General features: G+C 43.6%; 1 protein-coding gene across 9 annotated transcripts in view; it reads right to left on the bottom strand.

Moving 5' to 3' along the window:
- The window catches only part of ncor2 (nuclear receptor corepressor 2), a 111,351-nt gene that overhangs the window by 40,033 nt on the left and 53,434 nt on the right, over window positions 1–17,884 (bottom strand). For 8 of the 9 annotated variants that reach the window (XR_004656595.1, XM_034871306.1, XM_034871313.1 and 5 more), the window contains exons 16-20: window positions 14,812–14,972; window positions 12,023–12,085; window positions 6,865–7,007; window positions 6,547–6,688; window positions 1,599–2,022 (exon numbers count right to left, since the gene is read on the bottom strand). Coding sequence is in view for 8 of the 9 variants with exons in the window: in XM_034871306.1 (XP_034727197.1) it covers window positions 1,599–2,022; window positions 6,547–6,688; window positions 6,865–7,007; window positions 12,023–12,085; window positions 14,812–14,972 (933 nt within the window). In the remaining variant the exon portion in view is untranslated. The remainder of the gene's footprint in view (window positions 1–1,598; window positions 2,023–6,546; window positions 6,689–6,864; window positions 7,008–12,022; window positions 12,086–14,811; window positions 14,973–17,884) is intronic. The other variant, XM_034871307.1, reaches the window with a different exon arrangement.

Here is a 17,884-nt window from a genome sequence, read left to right as displayed (position 1 = left end):
GGAAAGAAGGAATACATGGGACAACATTAAAACCTCCCGTCTTATATTGTGAAGGTCCCCCCTCGTGCCGCCCAAAACAGATCTGACACATCATTTGCAAGAAATTAGCAGCATATTCTTTAAGTCCTGTGAGGTGCAAGGTGGGGCCTCGATAGATGGGACAAGGCCACTGCCATCAGGCAATACCTTTGCCACAAAGGGGTGTACTTGGTCCACAACAGTTTAGCAATGTTTAGGTAGGTGGTACATGTCAGGTAATATCCACATAAATGCCAGGAACCAAAGATTCCCAGCAGTGCATCACACTGCCTCCACCGGCTTGCCTTCTTCCCATAGTGCATCCTGGTTCCATCTCTCCCTCCGATAAACCATAGTCCAGTGTTGACACTCACAGATCCATTGCAAGTGCCTCTGGCCGTGGACAGGGGACAGCACAGGCACGCTGAATTGTCTGTGACTATGCAGCCCCATAATCAGAAAGCTGGGATACGCTGTTTATTCTGAGACGTCTATCATAACCTGCATTTTTGTGGCAGTTTGTACTACAGTAGCTCTTCTGAGGGATTAGACAAGACTGGCTAGCGTTCGCACCCCAAGCACATTAATGAGCTTTTGGTGCCCATGGCCCTGTTGCAGGTTCACCACCGCACACTGGGTCGTCTAGCCAACACAATTGTCAAAGTTGCTCAGATCCTCACACTTGCTCATTCTGCTTCCAACACCTCAGCTTCAAGATATATAGTATATCCCAATCCTTGACAGGTTCAATTGAAATGAGATAATCAATGTTATTTACTTTATCGGTCAGTGGTTTTAATGTTGTGGCTGCTTGGTGTACACAGGATATGTGTTGACAGAGCTTGAGACTGTGGAAACAAATTGCAAATAAAAATCCATATCCATGTCTCACACATCTGTCGAAAGCACACACTACACTCTGAATCACAGACAGACAGACACTTTAATGCACAACAACACAAAAGTGTATATACACATGCACGGTACGCACACACACATTCCCTCTGTTTGCTTTGGCAGAGAGGGCTGCTTTTTCCCCCGGGTCTGCCAGTACATGCTATCATGGAAAAAATTTAACAAATACCGTGCAAACAAGACTAATCACTCCTCCCATGCACTTTGACACCCAATTTTCACACACACACACACACACACACACACACACACACTCTCACACACACACACACACACACACACTTCATTCATACAAAGTACAGATAAACTCTCTGGTTGTTAGAAAAGAGCAACATGGCAACCTGTTGTATACACACAAGTGGCTTGCCAAATATGGCTTCCCTGCTCTACAGCGTAGCTAGGCAACTAATAGCACTTCAAAACCCTCACTGCTTTATTTTCTGGTGTCTGCTGTGGTAGACCAGAGAAGTAGGACACCGAGTAAACCACTGCTCAAAAACCAAAAGCCCTTTGACAACAAGAAGCAGGCCCAATGATATAATAATAAAACAAAAACATATGGTATAACATAATTTTTTATCTAAAAAGAAGGGAAATTTGTGTTCTTTTCTGGCAGGTGTAAAAACAATCTTATTTCAACTATATATCTTGCGACGAGCTCTTACCTGTTTTTGTCTGTGTCGGTCTCCTCCACTTCATCAGCACTGCAAGTGGCACTAGAGTCACTGTCACGGGAACCTGCATTTGGCCCATGGTGCTTCTTGGAGCTCTTGGTGGAGCTTTTGACATCCTCCATCTCTGCTGTAGAAGGTTTTTTATCTATGGCATCGCTGGGTGGTGTTGGCTGCAGCTGATCTTTGTTGGGCTCCCCTGTCTCAGTCTTTATCTCCTGCTTGATGGCTGATTCTCCATCTTCCTTGACTGGCGGCTTTTCATCCCCTGCCTGGCCAATGTCTGACCCGGACGCCTCTTTGTCCCCTGTGGTGGAGCTGGCCTTTGACCTGCCCGAGCCTTCTTCCTTAGCCTTGCTGTCCTCTGATGAGTGTGGCGAGGGCAAGCTCTCTGTGTCAGAGCTGTTGTTGGCTCCACCTGGAGTCAGAAAACAAGATTAGGCTTATATCTCCTTGTCCTTTTTTCTCTCATTTTTTTCTCCATCCCTTTTTGCTAAACCAGATTCCTCACAGTGCCAGCCTTCTACCTAATCTGGTTTCACTGTAAAATAAGGAGGAACACAAAATTAATTGGGATGACGAACGTAATCCCCCGAGGCTTCTGCACATTGAGAAAGTGCAGTCTACACAGTCTACTTCTATCAACAACCTGCAGTATTTTCAGAATGCTTTTGTTTGTCAATGCTGAACACGATTCTTTAAGCTAACAGGAAGCTAAAAGAGTTCCGTTGGTACATTACATCATATTAGCTGCCATTTTATTAGGTATGCCCATTGTTGACAACTCTTTCCCCAAGAAAGTAGCTAGCAGTAGCTCCAAAAGTTGCTAAATTACGTCATATGCTCATTTGCACATTACTGACGTCATCATGTATCATTTGCATAAAGCCTAGTAGCTGTGTCGGCTAACTCCCTGCTGTTCATGGCCAAAGTAAAGTGCTGTTGGTAGAAGAGCCGTGGACTGATTATTCTGAACATTGTGAATAGAAAATAATTACAATATAGTATATGTTGCTTTCCCCCTGGTGGTCTAAAGTCGCTAAATCTGTCGCTAGTCGCTTTTTAGAAATCAAGCAGCTACGATGGTCTAAAAAGCTGCAAAATCTAGCGAGAAAATGGACTATACATTTTTTGTAGACATAGTTCTATTTTCATATTTCAACATTTTTCTGCGTGAGCGTGGCCTACCAATAGCTCAAGCCTGTTCTACAGTGACTGTAGCTAAAGCTAATTAACAGCAAGATGCCTCCTTTCTCCGTGGATAACTACTACAAACTCCTTCAGAAGACTGCACTTCAGGTTCAACAATTAGAAGGGAACGTGGAAGTGAACGGGTCATGTGAAAATGACTAAAACAATGGACAAAAGCATGCTAACACACAACTAATTAGCCCCAACAAGACTACAAAGAAACAAGAGTTTTGTGGAACGGGTAATAAATCAACAAGTGGTAGTCCTCATGAGAACTCTTCTGGTGTGAAGCCTAAGTGCAAATCATCTTCCTGGCAAATGGGAGGACGACTAACGAGCAGGGCACAGCGACTGAGTGTGCAACAACTGAGTGTGCAACTGAATAACAGATTTGCTCCTCTGCTGCAAGACGCTGGACATCCATCTGATGACCGGGATTTTGTCTCATCGTCACACAGCAGGGTAAGGACAGAGCAATTCAAAAAGTAAAAAGCTAAAGGGAAAGCTTAAAACTGGGTCTCAAACCCTGATTGTGAGCAGTAAAAACACCAAAATACTCTCTTTTCCCCAAAACATGTTGTCTAACTTGACCCAAAGAATCCCGGATAGCGTGGCAGCACATCCAACTGTGAAGAACATTATACTGCATATAGGGTCACATGATGTTGTAAAGCAACAGTCTGAATTGCAGAAACTGGACTTTATCAAACTGCTGAACACAGTCAACTCCCTAAACACAGATGTGTATCAGTTGCCCTACACCGGCAGTGAGAAGAGGAGCTGAGAGACAATTTTAACATTTCTGGGATCGCAGACATCTTTTAAAAGCAGATGGACTTTTCGTTAACAAGCCAGGAGTAAGCGGTTAACCTCTAACCTAATAGAAAACTTACTTTACTTTCTGCTTTACACATCTGCTCCCTCTGCCAAGGACACAAGACAAATCTAAACAAGAGGAAGACATAACAAAGTGTGGCAGTGATCTACCACAGCCCCCACCTGAGCAAAGATTTGACCGTGGGAGACCACAGAGCAGAGATGCTAAACCTCAACACCCCTTCAGCCGTCCAACACCCCTTTAAACCCCCTTACCAACCACGAAAGCTTTGAGGATCCATCACTGTCTCCACTCACCCTTTCCCCTCTTTCCCCATCCCCATGTTGGAGTTCACTGACTAGAAGAAGCAGCTGGTGAATGCTGGAACCAAATGTACACCCCTTCCTTCCCCCATCGTTCGACCCTGACCAAAAGTAAAATGCCAGGCACCTCTGCCAGGATGGCAGGGGACTCCTTTTTTCCCAGACTGATAAGGATGCTTGTGTGCAAAATCCGGTTTAACTGATATGTTCCGGGTCCAGGCTGCACGCGTAGTGGCACTCATGACTCTTTCTAAGACAAGCCCAGGCCCTGTGTATTCAATTCGTCCTCAATTTATGTTGTGATAGGTAATAGAAAAAGAATGGCGAATAAGCACTTAACTGCAAACTTAGCAAATTTAGCATCCATTCCTTGTCAGCTACATACTGTTCCAAAAATAAAAACATATTAACACTAGTCTTACTAAACGTCAGGTCTTTGGCAGGAAAATGATTTGTAATCAATGAATGTATTATTACTCAAAAACATAAAATCTGGATTCTAACTGAAACCTGGTTAGACCATAATAAAAGTGCTGTTGTTCTTATCGAGTCAGCTCCCCCTAATTCCAGTATTATGATCAAGACTAGAGTGGATTAGAAAGGAGGTTGAGTCACCTTTTTGTTTAATGACTCATTCGCAAATATGTTAAAGAAATGTTGCTTCTTTTGAATATGTGGCTCTTCAATTAAGGTCATCCGGTCAAGCTATATTTCTTAATTTCTACAGGCCACCTAAATATTGTGCAACCTTCATTTATGACTTCACTGAACTGCTGTCTATAATCTGTGTTAATTTTGTGTAACCCCCAGGACAGAGGGATCAAAGAACTGTGTTGTGTTTTTGAGAACTATGGACTGACTCAGCATGTGACAGATCCCACGCTCAATAAGGGGCACACTCCGGACTTGACTGTCTCCAAGGGTATGAATATTTCCAAGGTTGTTGTGACGGACGTTGCTCTCTCTCTGACCCTTCTTGTGTTCTCTTTAACGGCACTATCTCTAAATATTCATTCAGCTTTTCTCCTCCACACCCGCCTTCTCTGGGGTCTCAGTCACTGAGCATGTAGATAATTTCAACTTTAAAATTGCAAATGTTATTGATGCCATTGCTCCCACTAAGGTCAAAGTTGTCTCTGGTAAGAAAAGATCCCCATGGAGAAATGTCTTACTGGTGAGAACAGAAAAAAAGAGTGTCAAAAAGTTGAACAAAGGTGGCAAAAAAACAATCTCCCGGTCTATTATAACACCTATAAAAGAGAGACTTCACGTTTATACCTTGGAACTGAGGAATGCAAGGTGGTCCTTCTTTTCTAAAGTTATTGCTAGAAACAATAATAATTCATGTGATTTGTTTGCTACTTTCGATAGGTTAAGAAACCCTCCAGTACCAGTAGCATCTGAACTTATATCTACCAAGGCCTGCCATGACTTTGCCTCCTTCTTCAAAGACAAAATTCTGAAGATTAGACAAACAGTCAGTGCCTCCATTTCAAGTGCAGGCTATGTGTTGTCACAGTGTTTAAGCAAAACTAGTTCCAATATGACAGAATTTAATACAATCAACCATAAATACCTGGAGGACATTATCTGAAAACCTCCTCCTGTTGACTTGACATCCTACCAATGGGTGTTTTTAAAAAAATGTATCAAATTGTTTGGCTTCTGATCTGATCTCTTCTGTTAGGTATCTTTCCACAGAAACTGAAAACTAGAGTAATCAAGCCACTCTTAAAAAAGAACAATCTAGACACATCACTAATGAGCAACTATAGGCCAATATCAAACCTTTTGTTTTTAAGTAAAATCATTGAAAAATAGTTTTTTCAACAACTCAACCATTTCTTGTCACTAAACAACAGTTTTGATACCTTTCAGTTGGGTTTCCGAACACACCACAGCACTGAGACGGCTCTTGTCAAAGTCTTTAATGACGTCCACCTTCACACAGATAGTGGCAAAATTTCAGTCTTAGTATTACTTGATCTCAGTGCCGCATTTGACACGTTTGACCATGACATATTGCTAGACCGATTGGAAATCTGGGTTGGCCTTTCTGGCTCAGTACTAAACTGGTTTGAATCCAACCTAAAGAATAGGGACTACTTTATGTCAATAGGTAATTATGCATAACGTCATGATAACGTTGCATTAATCAGGTAATTTAGTTTGTCTTTGCAGAGAACAGAGATGCTGTATTTTTTATTGGTTGATTGTCTCATTTTGTCAACAACTTACATATGGAGTCTCGAGATAACATGGGGTACCAATTGCTCACTGTTTACATCTTCCTTTACATACTTCAGGCTGTTGCAGCTAGTTCACGGGAGAGACTGTGTGACACTAAGTGCTACAGTCTGAGACAAACAATAAAAACAATTGCCTTCTGCATTTATGTTTTGATTTCCCTCCATTGTACCAAACTGTGATGTCTGAACTGAGGTATGCACCGAACCATGACTTCTTTTGACCGTTCCCGCCCATACTCAACATAAAAATAATACAGCAATTTATTTTAAAGTGTAAAAGATTTATAATGGTCAAAAAGATAAACACCATAATTGATAAATGGAGGTAAAATAAAACCTTCAAAGGAAGTAAACTGGTGTACCTTCTCCATCTTCAGGGGCCTCCTCTTCATTGCCACTGGCTCCTGATCCCTCCATCATCTCCTCCTCCTCTGCTGTATACGGGGCACTGGTCTCCTCATTCTGCAGGGCTTTGCCCCTACGGCGGGCCTTTCGCTCTTTCTCCTGGGTAAAAACAAACACACACTAAATAAAAACAGCCTGGGGCACAAACATATTCAGATCCCAAGGAAAAACAGTAACAATGTTAGGGCTTGGTTGTGCACAAAAAACATGAATGACTTTCCTTTGTCAGCATCACATGGAGCAAATATGATTAAAAAAACTGTCTCTGTGCTTACCGATTTCATTTTATGCTGCTGCAGAATCTCATCCAGTTTCTGCCTCTTCTTGTAGTTGAAGTAGAAGTTCTTGCACTGTGACACGGTTTTTGATCCCACCATCTTGGCGATGGCGGACCAATTCCTACCATACTGGAGAAGGCCTGCAATTAACAGATGGACAGGCAGCGAGATTAGGATAGGACAGGAACAAAGACAGCCAAACATGGTTCACATGTGGCCTTGCATGACTACTCCATATCAAATTATATTCTCTATAAAGTTGAAGAGAAGAAAATGTTATGTAAGCCGCGTAAAATGCAATTGTTGTAAAGATTGTAAATGTAATGACCATTTTGGTTTATGTACCATAAGCAACATCTCCAACCAAAATCTCTACAAGTGAACAGTATGAAGGTCTCTCTATGGTAAGGCAATGGCCATAAAACATATGTTTCTACAGCTGTCAAAACTGTAGCACAACCTGGGAGTTTAGTCCACAATGCAACATAGACACAGTCCCCCTCTCCCAGCAGCAGTGTGGCTTGATGTCATTTGCTTCCTTAGTAGAGACAGAGGCAGAGAAACTGAGTATAGGAGTAAGAGAGAGGGGAGAGGTGGCGTGTTGGCTGAACAGTCAGTCATACCAATGACATCACAGATTCTCCCAACTGGGGTCACTCGGTGTCATATTCTGACTGACTTTGATGTGACCCAGTTCCAAGAAACCCTGGTCCTTTACTCAGTCAACCACATGATTGTCCTTACACAAGAGTCTACAGGCACCCGCTGGGCCAGAGCTGTGATATATCAACCTGTCACGAAACACACGCACGCACGCTCTGGTTCTGTGCATGTGTGCTAAAAAAAGAGATGTAGGGTGAAAACGGTGTGTAAGCGCAACTCAGTGAAGAATAGAATTTGCACCGGTGTGTCCCCCCCCAGAGTCTGCTGTTAGCTAAAGGCAGCTCATTAACAGTGTGTGTGTGTTGTAAGAGGCTTAGCTTACACCACCCACTTGTTTCCTGTGCCAGTCTGACAGGCCCTGGCAACAGGACAGGTCTCTTGAAGGGTTGTGAGCAGGGGTGGGTGTTATTAACAGGCACAGAGCCAACACCTCCTGGGATAACCTTGGACATGGGTTCAGAGGTCTCTGCATCTCATCGCTCAATGGTGGAAGTAGGACAACAAGCAGAAGTCTGAGCCAAAGGAGATGAAGGGACAGCTCTTTACAGCTCTGTAATTTCAACTTTCGCATTAATCAGAGCAACTCTGAAATCAACACTCTATTGCATAATGCTATTAATAAGTAATAGCTGCAATAAAAGCTGGTCTATTAGTTGACAAATTTAATTTAGGGTATTATTCACAAGGCTGTATTTATTTATGGGGACAAGTCATAACCAATAAATGAACATACATCTAAATAAGTTACCTAAAACTTATTTAGATGTTTCTATCTTTTTTTAATCCACTGATAAAAGAAAAATAAACTTTTGCTAAAATGGCTGGAAAAGCTGCGTTTCATCCAGCAGATGTGAGAAGACCTGTATTTTTCACTGTCTTGCTGTGAATTTATGAATGCCAGTATAAAAAGAACTGCCATAACAGAGGTGATTTTCATGTCTGAGCTGCTGGTGTCTAAAAGCTGCTGCACACCTACAACCTGTCAAGTGTTAAGAGGTTTTTTAGTTGAAAAATTCATCGCTGCTACTAAAAGCTATTGCAAGGACAGCTGTTCCAAATAAGAAAAGAAGACAGACCAGCCGGATTTGCTCCAAGAGGACACATGGCCGACAACTATTAACCTTTTACAGCCGTTTCACAAGTGGGAAGGACTGAGTAGACAGCCCTTCACGTCAAAAACCCTCGACACAAATATGCTCAGACAAACATATTGCACACCAATTCAAACAAGCAAGACAAACACTCTGCTGCACCAACTGAACCTGAAGCAATAACAATGCAAGTAATTTACTGAAAAGTCAAAGGTCACTTTGTTATGACCGCTAGCTACATCCAGGTTATTCCATCGTATGAAAGCACACAAAGCACAGTCCCTAAACAGCTCAGGTTGACTCAGGGCCTTAGTTGCTGGAGCAACACACATGGAGCAAACATCCAATTAGCAGCAGCGATACTGAAGCAGGTAGTAGCCTCACAGCCAATCAGGACACTGTATTTCCATTAGCTCCTCCCAGAGAAAGTCCAATCAACACCTTGTGCGGCCAGAAAGTGGTTGTTCCTGTCTGTCACATGCCTGTCACTCCAGCCGTCGCCTCGTGGCCCTGCAATAGATAACAGTATCAGACGGTCTGATCTCCAGAGGGCAGGGAGGGAAGTTCTGCGGGGCTGGGCCTTCCGATCCAGGGCAGAGGAGATGAAAACAGCTCAGACTCTGCGCTCTTCCTGCCAGCTGGCTTGATACTTGAGCCGGTGTCAGGTTGACAGGCTCTAAAAAAGTACATGCTCGTGGCCTCTCCCCTGCTTTTCCCTCACTTCGTGCTCCCTGTGCTTTGCTGAGCGCTGGTCTGTTCTTCTTTGCCGTGTCTCTCCCCAATGGCGGTCGTCTGGAAAGACTTCCACAGGAAAGTGGGACTCTGGGGCGGTGCTTTGTGCTCAGCCTCTCTCTCCCCTCATCTGATCTCTCCTCTATCTCTCTTTTTTTTCCTCCCTCCCTCACTCTCTCGGTCGGTCCGTCCCTCCCCCTACCTCAGTCTGCCAGCAGGCACCGCTGCGTGCACACACACACACAAACGCATGAGTGAGTGTACACTCACTCGAACCCTCTCTCTCTCTCTCTCTGTCTCTCTTGTTAATACTCGAGCACACAGACGCAAACACATACTCAGGCAGTCCAAGAGTAAACAAGAGAGCAGAGAGAGAGAGAGAGAGAGAGAGAGAGAGAGAGAGAGAGAGAGAGAGAGAGAGAGAGAGAGAGAGAGAGAGAGCAGAGCCACAGAGACAATGGAGAAAAGGAAAGGAAACACAAGTGGAGAGTAAGCAAAGAGAGAAGAGGGGGGAGACAGGAGGGGGAGTTGATGTTGATACCATGAGAAAGCATAAAGGCTTTCACATTTTTCCTGACTGACCTGCTTTTCATCTTGAATGTGACCTCTCTCCAGTCTATAACAGCACAGAGTGAAGGGAGAAACAAAGTGAGTGGGGGAGAGAGGCGCTTGCCAAATCTTCCACAGCGCTTGCCAATCTGGACCGTTGCCATCTCCCATACGAGGGAGACGGACAGAACGAGAGAAGGAGATAGAGCAACAGTGGAGAGAAAGACAGGAAAGAAATAATGTGCCATTCTCTACCTGCTGCTCCTTTAAATGGGTTCTTTCAGCAAAGCAGAGCAGGGGCCATTATCCAGCTGTCTGACTGCCTGCACCCAAGCAAAGCCTGCCAGATTAGTGCACTTACATAAACGCCAGCCAAGAAGGGCGCACATGCAAACACACACAGCTTGGACCAAGTGCACACAAACAACCTTTTTCTACACATATCTTACACACACACGCACGCACGCACACATAGTGGGTTTAAAACCCACTATGTCCCTTGCATGAGGTACCAATCTTTATGAGCAATGAAAACAAGAGTGATCTATCTCTGAGTGTGGCAATGCCATCCTCGAAGACAGAGCTGGCTGGCGTTGCCATGCTGGAATGCCGTAGTCCTGCCAAGCACTGTAAATGCTATTATTCGGATCGGTTTAGCTTAAGGGGGTAAACACATTTAACCTTAAAAAGATATACATGTCAAGCACCTGCTAGGGAGAGCATCTTGACAAGCGTATTCAATACTTCGAGGAAATTGGGGGGGATCCCTTTTGGCAGGTGTGAGGGTGGCTGTTAGATCTGATGAAAAACGGCAAGAGCAGCTCCTCCTCTTCGGCCCTCAGGACTGAAGCTGGGGTTCTGTGGTTGTGGTTACATAAGCCTGTCATAGAAGCCCGGCTCCCACCAAGCTGCCAGGCTAATCCTCTGGGATGGAGAGCCCCACTAATCCCGCTGCAGGAGAATGGAACTGTAGACATTAACCGGGATTACTACACGGAACTGTGTTCAAACCACTCCAGCGCCAGTTATCGCAAAATAACCCCTTAACACACAATCTAGCACGCATACACAAACCTATAATTGCAGAAGACACCACACACACAGACACAGCATGAGACGGATGTGATAAATGATGACCAAAATTTGGTTTCAATACCACACTCAAGCTGCTGATAGCCGCTTGCAAGAGGCACTTTATCCACTGTTGATTACGAGGGAGGACAGGTTAAGTTAGTCAGAAGCAGAACTGAGAGTTACACAAAGCAAGATGACACATCATCTACGAATGGCCACAAAACAGCCCTCTTGCAATGAAATGGTTTTGAGTCAAGAGCAGAAAGAAGGACTTGACAAAGAGTACTGAGCCACCTAAAAACAAGATTTTGCCAAATAATCTATAAATGAAAATGCATTTAAAAACACAGCTGAGTCTGACTTTTGGCAAGGTAAAGATATTTATAAATATTGACATTACTGCCTGCAACACACATTACTTTTTTGGCAACATGTAAATCTAGTCCTTTTTAAATACCCTTACAGATAAGAACCAGATCCAATCTGGTGCAACAGATTAGTGGGGATAACCTATCCAAAGAGTAGCACACATTAGAAACCACTGAAGATGAGACGTCCTATCAGGATGTGAGACTCATGGACTGCACGCGACAAACACTGTCAAACGCACTCACACAGAGCACTGGTGCTAGGAAATGGGTAGAATGTCAGTGACCTCTTTGAATCAGCCATAGGCCTCTGGGTAATCAGTCAGAGACAATAAACAGGTTGAGTTAATGACTGCTGCATTTGCAAGGGCTGGCTGATAAGAGGCAGACTTTACAGCCCGCTTGATAAAAAGACAGGATTGCCTTGACCTAGAGAGTCAGGGAAACGGCTCCAAAGAGCAACAGACCCAGTCCAGGCTCACTGACACATACACGCATAGAAACAACCTAGCAGCACGTGGCAGTTACTGCCTCACTAACAGGAAGTCACTTGTCTATGCCTTAAAAAAAAAAACAATGCTTGAGCTACTAGTGTTCTCTCCTTTGGCGACTCTATTATAACACATAGCAATGGAAGTTATACGTCATAAGGAGAAGAAAAGGTCTACTCTGTATTACCTTTTTTGGCAGTTTCCATCTCTTCTTCAGTCCAGCGAGAGCTCTCATTCATCTCCAGATTAGCTGTTAAAAGAAAAAAATAGAGAACCACCAAGTTAGAAAGGGGCGGGAGGAGGGGGGAGTGGGCAGTTGTCACAAAGTCAGTTAGGGAGTGACTGACAAGAGGAAAGGAAAGAGAGAGAGAGAATTAGAGACGAAAAAAAGAATAGCGGGTAGGGGGCAGGGTAGCTTGCGCTGCTTGCCAGTGAGGCACTGCAGCGTGGGTCGCTAGGGACTATTTGTTTTAGATGGAGGAAGCAGGAAATCCAAGGAGAGAAGTCAGTTAATGATTATAGACATAACAACTGGCTTCTTTCCCTGCACAGCGCATACACCAGGCCAACCCTGGCCCTGCCTGTCAGCCAGCAAAGTGGGAACCGTTGCTTCTGTGTCCTCTATATACGAACCTGTGAAGGGCACTGTGGGCACAAACAGCAGTGCCGGGGAGGGGGGGGGGTGAACCGAGATGTCACCTGGGGATTCCCTGTGACTAAACCTGTGCTGCGGGAGCGACAGGCGTATATATACACAACTGCTGAAACATTAAAAAAAAATCCCTGATAGCCTGCAGCACGATTGTTGGTGTGTGCATGGTTGACTTACCATCTGCGAGGAAACTAAGAGCTAAGCGGGGGGACACCGCTGACACACTGAATATTTTGTCCTTAACTATAACTTTTTTCTTTTGCCAACAGATGGGATTAGATCTACATTACTCATGCTGGCACACATTTTACTGTATTGATGTTATTATGCCATTTATGAGTGTCACTTAGGCAAAGACGTGAGTGCAAGCCCTTATGAATGAAGACAAAAGGACCAACAGTGCACTCTTGTGGAGTGAGAAAGGAGGCCACAACTAGATCAAAGGTGGCAGTCAATCCTGTGTGATAGCAGTGAAACACTTATCTGTAAACCTTAGCTGTAAAATATGTTGTCCTACATTATTGCTTTTAGCTTTTTTTTTAATTACAAAGTTTTGCACTAATTTAGAAATCACATAAGTTTCCTTATAAAGGATACAGTGAGGAATATAAGTATTTGAACACCCTGGTATTTTGCAAGTTCTCCCACTTAGAAATCATGGAGGGGTCTGAAATTGTCATTGTTGGTTTAGGGCCACTGTGAGAGACATAATCTAAAAAGAAATATCCAGAAATCACAACGTATGATTTTTTAACTATTTATTTGTATGATACAGCTGCAAATAAGTATTTGAACACCTGTCTATCAGCTACATTTCTGACCCTCAAAGACCTGTTAGTCTGCCTTAAAAATCTCCACCTTCACTCCGTTTATCCAAAACTAGATGCACCTGTTTGAGGTTGTTAGCTGCATAAAGACACCCGTCCGACCCATTCAATCCAACTACTAACATGGCCAAGACCAAAGAGCTGTCCAAAGACACTAGAGACAAAATTGTACACGTCCACAAGGCTGGAAAGGGCTACCGGGAAATTGCCAAGCAGCTTGGGGAAAAAAGGTCCACTGTTAGAGCAATTATTAGAAAATGGAAGAAACTAAACATGACTGTCAATCTCCCTCGGACTGGGGCTCCATGCAAGATCTCACCTCGTGGGGTCTCAATGACCCTAAGAAAGGTGAGAAATCAGCCCAGAACTACACAGGAGGAGCTGGTATATGACCTGAAAAGAGCTGGGACCACTGTTTCCAAGGTTAGTATTGGTCATAAACTAAGACGTCATGGTTTGAAATCATGCATGGCAAGGAAGGTTCCCCTGCTTAAACCAGCACATGTCAAGGCCCGTCTTAAGTTTGCCAATGACCATTTGGATGATCCAGAGGAGTCATGGGAGAAAGTCATGTGGTCAGATGAGACCAAAGTTGAACCTTTTGGTCATAATTCCACTAACCGTTTTTGGAGGAAGAAGAATGATGAGTACCATCCCAAGAACACCATTCCTACTATGAAGCATGGGGGTGGTAGCATCATGCTTTGTGGGTGTTTTCTGCACATGGGACAGGCCGACTGCACTGTATTAAGGAGAGGACGACCAGGGCCATGTAATGCGAGATTTTGGGGAACAACCTCCTTCCCTCAGAGCATTGAAGATGGGTCAAGGCTGGGGGTTCCAACATGACAATGACCCGAAGCACACAGACAAAATAACCAAGTGGCTCTGTAAGAAACATATCAAGGTTCTGGCGTGGTCTAGCCAGTCTCCAGACCTAAACCCAATAGAGAATCTTTGGAGGGAGCTCAAACTCTGTGTTTCACAGCAACAGTTTAGAAACCTGACTGATCTAGAGAAGATCTGTGGTGGGCCAAAATCCCTTCTGCAGTGTGTGCAAACCTGGTGAAAAACTACAGGAAACGTTTCACCTCTGTAATTGCAAACAAAGGCTACTGTACCAAATATTAACATTGATTTTCCCAGGTGTTCAAATACTAATTTGCAGCTGTGTTATACAAATAAATAGTTAAAAAATCATACATTGTGATTTCTGGATTTTTTTAGATTATGTCTCTCACAGTGGATATGCACCTACAATGACAATTTCAGACCCCTCCATGATTTCTGGGAGAACTTGCAAAATATTAGGGTGTTTAAATACTTATTTTCCTCACTGTACATGTCTGTTCTTGTCTGTCATGTATTATATTGTAATGGTATATTTGGGAATTGCCACACAATTCATTTTGTCATGTTTACCCACATCTCCCTCTCCAATTGCACATGCTAAAAAAGGAGCAAACTAGCACAAATTTGCAGTGCAGCTAGACTTACCAAGCTCATTGTTGAGTGGCGGTGTGGTGGTCTCCTCCACTTCACTGGTCATCGAGCGGGTGATGCGGCCCTTGCGTCGCCCCTGGCTGTTGGCTGTGCGTCGACCCTTAAAAGCCACGGTGGGCTCTTTGTCCTCTGCATCTTCTCCAGAGGTGTCGTCCCTGTGTTTGAGAAACGTCAACACGGTCAGCAAGGGGAAAACAGGGTGTTCAAAGGTGTACGTATGCTGGGTCATTCTCATACGAGTCAAAGCCCTATTCGCAGTCCCCAGTGCCAATTTATGGGCAGCATTGCAGGACACGTATTTTAATAATTTAGACCAAAAAAAACATATATTTATTTGTATGGGGCTAGACTCAAATATTTGTTTGTTGGGTAGCCATTTGTTTTTAATTTTGGGATTTGTATATTCGTTTTTGCTTTTTAATACTGTAAAACAACAGAATCCTTAAAAATAAATGCCTTTGACTACACTGAAAAACACATGTTGCAGCTCTGTTTGAACAATGTTGCAATGAAAAAATGCGCATGAAGGCTGAAATTCGAGGGCTAGCCGGTCGCTTATTTATGCAGTGGAAACACCGCAGCACTATGCTGACACTCTTAGCCAAGAACAGAGAAATGTCTGGCTGAGTTAAGTTATACGTTATAACTGAGCTGTGCGATGTTTGTAGAGGTCTGTATGGTGTCATTTTCAGGATATTTAATAAAGGTAAACACAGTAAACATCCCTGCGTAAAGTTAATGGCACTGCGCTCTGGTACGGCACTGGCCAGCTGATTTCTCCCCAAATTATGCTCAGGGAGATCTCACTAGTGAAAGAAAAACTGACAATACGTTCTGAGAGACAGTCTCAAAAATAAAATTCAAATGATGTCCATCACCATCACAAACCTAGGCACAGAAATGTGTGTCTGCATGAGGACAGGTGACAATAGAATGCTGCAGATTGAAACACAAAATTAAAAGACAAATTGTGAATGTGTACACAGACATTGCTTTTTCCAAGATAATTTATCGAGTGTCAGCACAATGGCATGCCAGGAGACAGGAGACTGAGTTTGAACCAACTGCACCTTCATTCATCTTCCCCCAGCACCATTAATCTTGCTGAGGGGAGCCGGTGGCAGTCTAAATATAGGCGAGCCAGCTGCGCCAGGGACAGGCCAGCAGCAGGGTCTTCTTGGAGTCCCCTGGCCTCGCCTCACAGCAAGGAGGCAGTAGCAATGCCTCATCACCATCTTTTAATCTGACACAGCTGCTAATAAATATGACCTGCTATTACTTGAAAGTACTGGAGTGTAGAGCCTGACCTGATAATATAGTGCATGACTGCAGACAGAATGTTTTATTCATCAGTTAATTTCCCGGCACCAGAAAGCAGTGATAATCCATTTGTTTTGCATCCTTTGCCGGCACTGTGCCTGAAAAAGCCCCATCCTCCACCGCTGTTGCTACCCGCCCACCCACCCACTTACACACACTCCTCCTCACACACTGACATTTCAATTTTACTGCTAGGTTAATCACAGTGCTTATTTTCCCCAACAAAAAAGACCCAGACTAGAAATATAAGAACAGAATTTTAAAACCGACAGTTGGAATCCTATTGGTAAGGGGAGAAGGATAAACAGCAAAACAGCAGTTTTAAAAGCTGGAACAAATGGACACTTGAATGTGCCGCAGGTTTAAAGTCTGGCTGGAGGTGAGGGAGCGAGAGCTCAAGGGTTACAGAATGATTGGATTTCCAGATCCGCTCTCCCTAGCCAAAACTTACTCCTACTCCATTTGCAGAAGCCCAATCCGGGACAATTCTAAAATTGTGTGTTGGCGAAATGGGGGGAAAGTGAGAAGATTTTTGCAGCTGTACAGGCTCAGGCTCATACAATGTGGCAGAAATGTTTTTAATCTGCAGCACCTTTTCCTCTTACTGTGTTAGATAGGGCTGCACGATTATGGCCAAAATGATAATCACGAGTATTTTGATCAACATTGAGATCACGATTAATTTGTTGATTTTAACCAAAACAAATTTTATTGTCGCATAGTCCTTTTATATGACATCCATCACGTCCATATTGTGCTACATACCTCTTATGTTGAAGTTGTGTGTTGTATATACATACAGCTGCAACACATGTACATAAAAAAATATCTGAAATAAATAGCCTAGGATAGATTTAAAAAAATAAAAAGGTATCTCTGTGAAAAGCTCCTTCACTTGTTTTAGACAGTAACTGATTAAAAGAGCTAGGGAGAGAAGGGGATTGCGATGGACGTATGCTAGGCTACTCAAAGAGTGACGGCTGACTCATTATGAATGGGTCCAAATGGCCTGGTTGCACACGTTGTGCCCATGTGAAATGTCTGTATTGTCACAGAGCTGCATTTTTATGAACTATGATATTCTGGCCATAGGTATGTGATCCATGGCCTCGCCCCTCTCGCCCAGGTCCAGCAGGCTCCGTCTTACACGCTCTTACTCTACAAACTTAAGTTAGTTGCATTCAAAAACTTCTGTGTTTTTAGCCATGGCCGCCGAAACAGCAGAGTTAAATACAAGTTTGCCTCTCATGCTTAACAATATACAGTTGTGTTTATAACAAAACTGTGGACAAATGTCAAAAGTGTGGTCCTCCGCTGTGTCTCTCCATGTTGCTACGGAAACGTGTGAGTGAAAGGGGGCGGGGCCTCACGGAGAGTAAATGCAAAGATTCCAAACACAGGCACAGCTTTATATTGCTTCGTTTGTGGAGAGGCAGCGGATGCGAGGACATTAGGTGCACCCGTGCAACCTAGAGGAAAAATGTTATTCCCAATCTAGAGCCCTGTGAGCTAATAGACAATAACTAGCACTGGTCACTCCAGTTGTCTGAAAAACAACACAGACAGGACAAAAGGTTGCATTTACTGGTAAACTGGTAAACCTTGTGATATGCAATATCCAATGAATCAGTAGGTTAACTTTTCTTTGCAGCACAGTGTTTAGACGTTGTTTAGACACAGTGTAAAAGTGTTTAACACAAATGGGATGATTCCTGCAGGAAGGTTTAGTCAGTATTAAAAAGTGTCT

Source organism: Etheostoma cragini, chromosome 5, assembly GCF_013103735.1.
Source record: "Etheostoma cragini isolate CJK2018 chromosome 5, CSU_Ecrag_1.0, whole genome shotgun sequence".
Classification (NCBI taxonomy): Eukaryota; Metazoa; Chordata; class Actinopteri; order Perciformes; family Percidae; genus Etheostoma; species Etheostoma cragini.
Note: the sequence above shows the minus strand (reverse complement) of the source record. Positions and strands in the feature narration are given on the sequence as shown.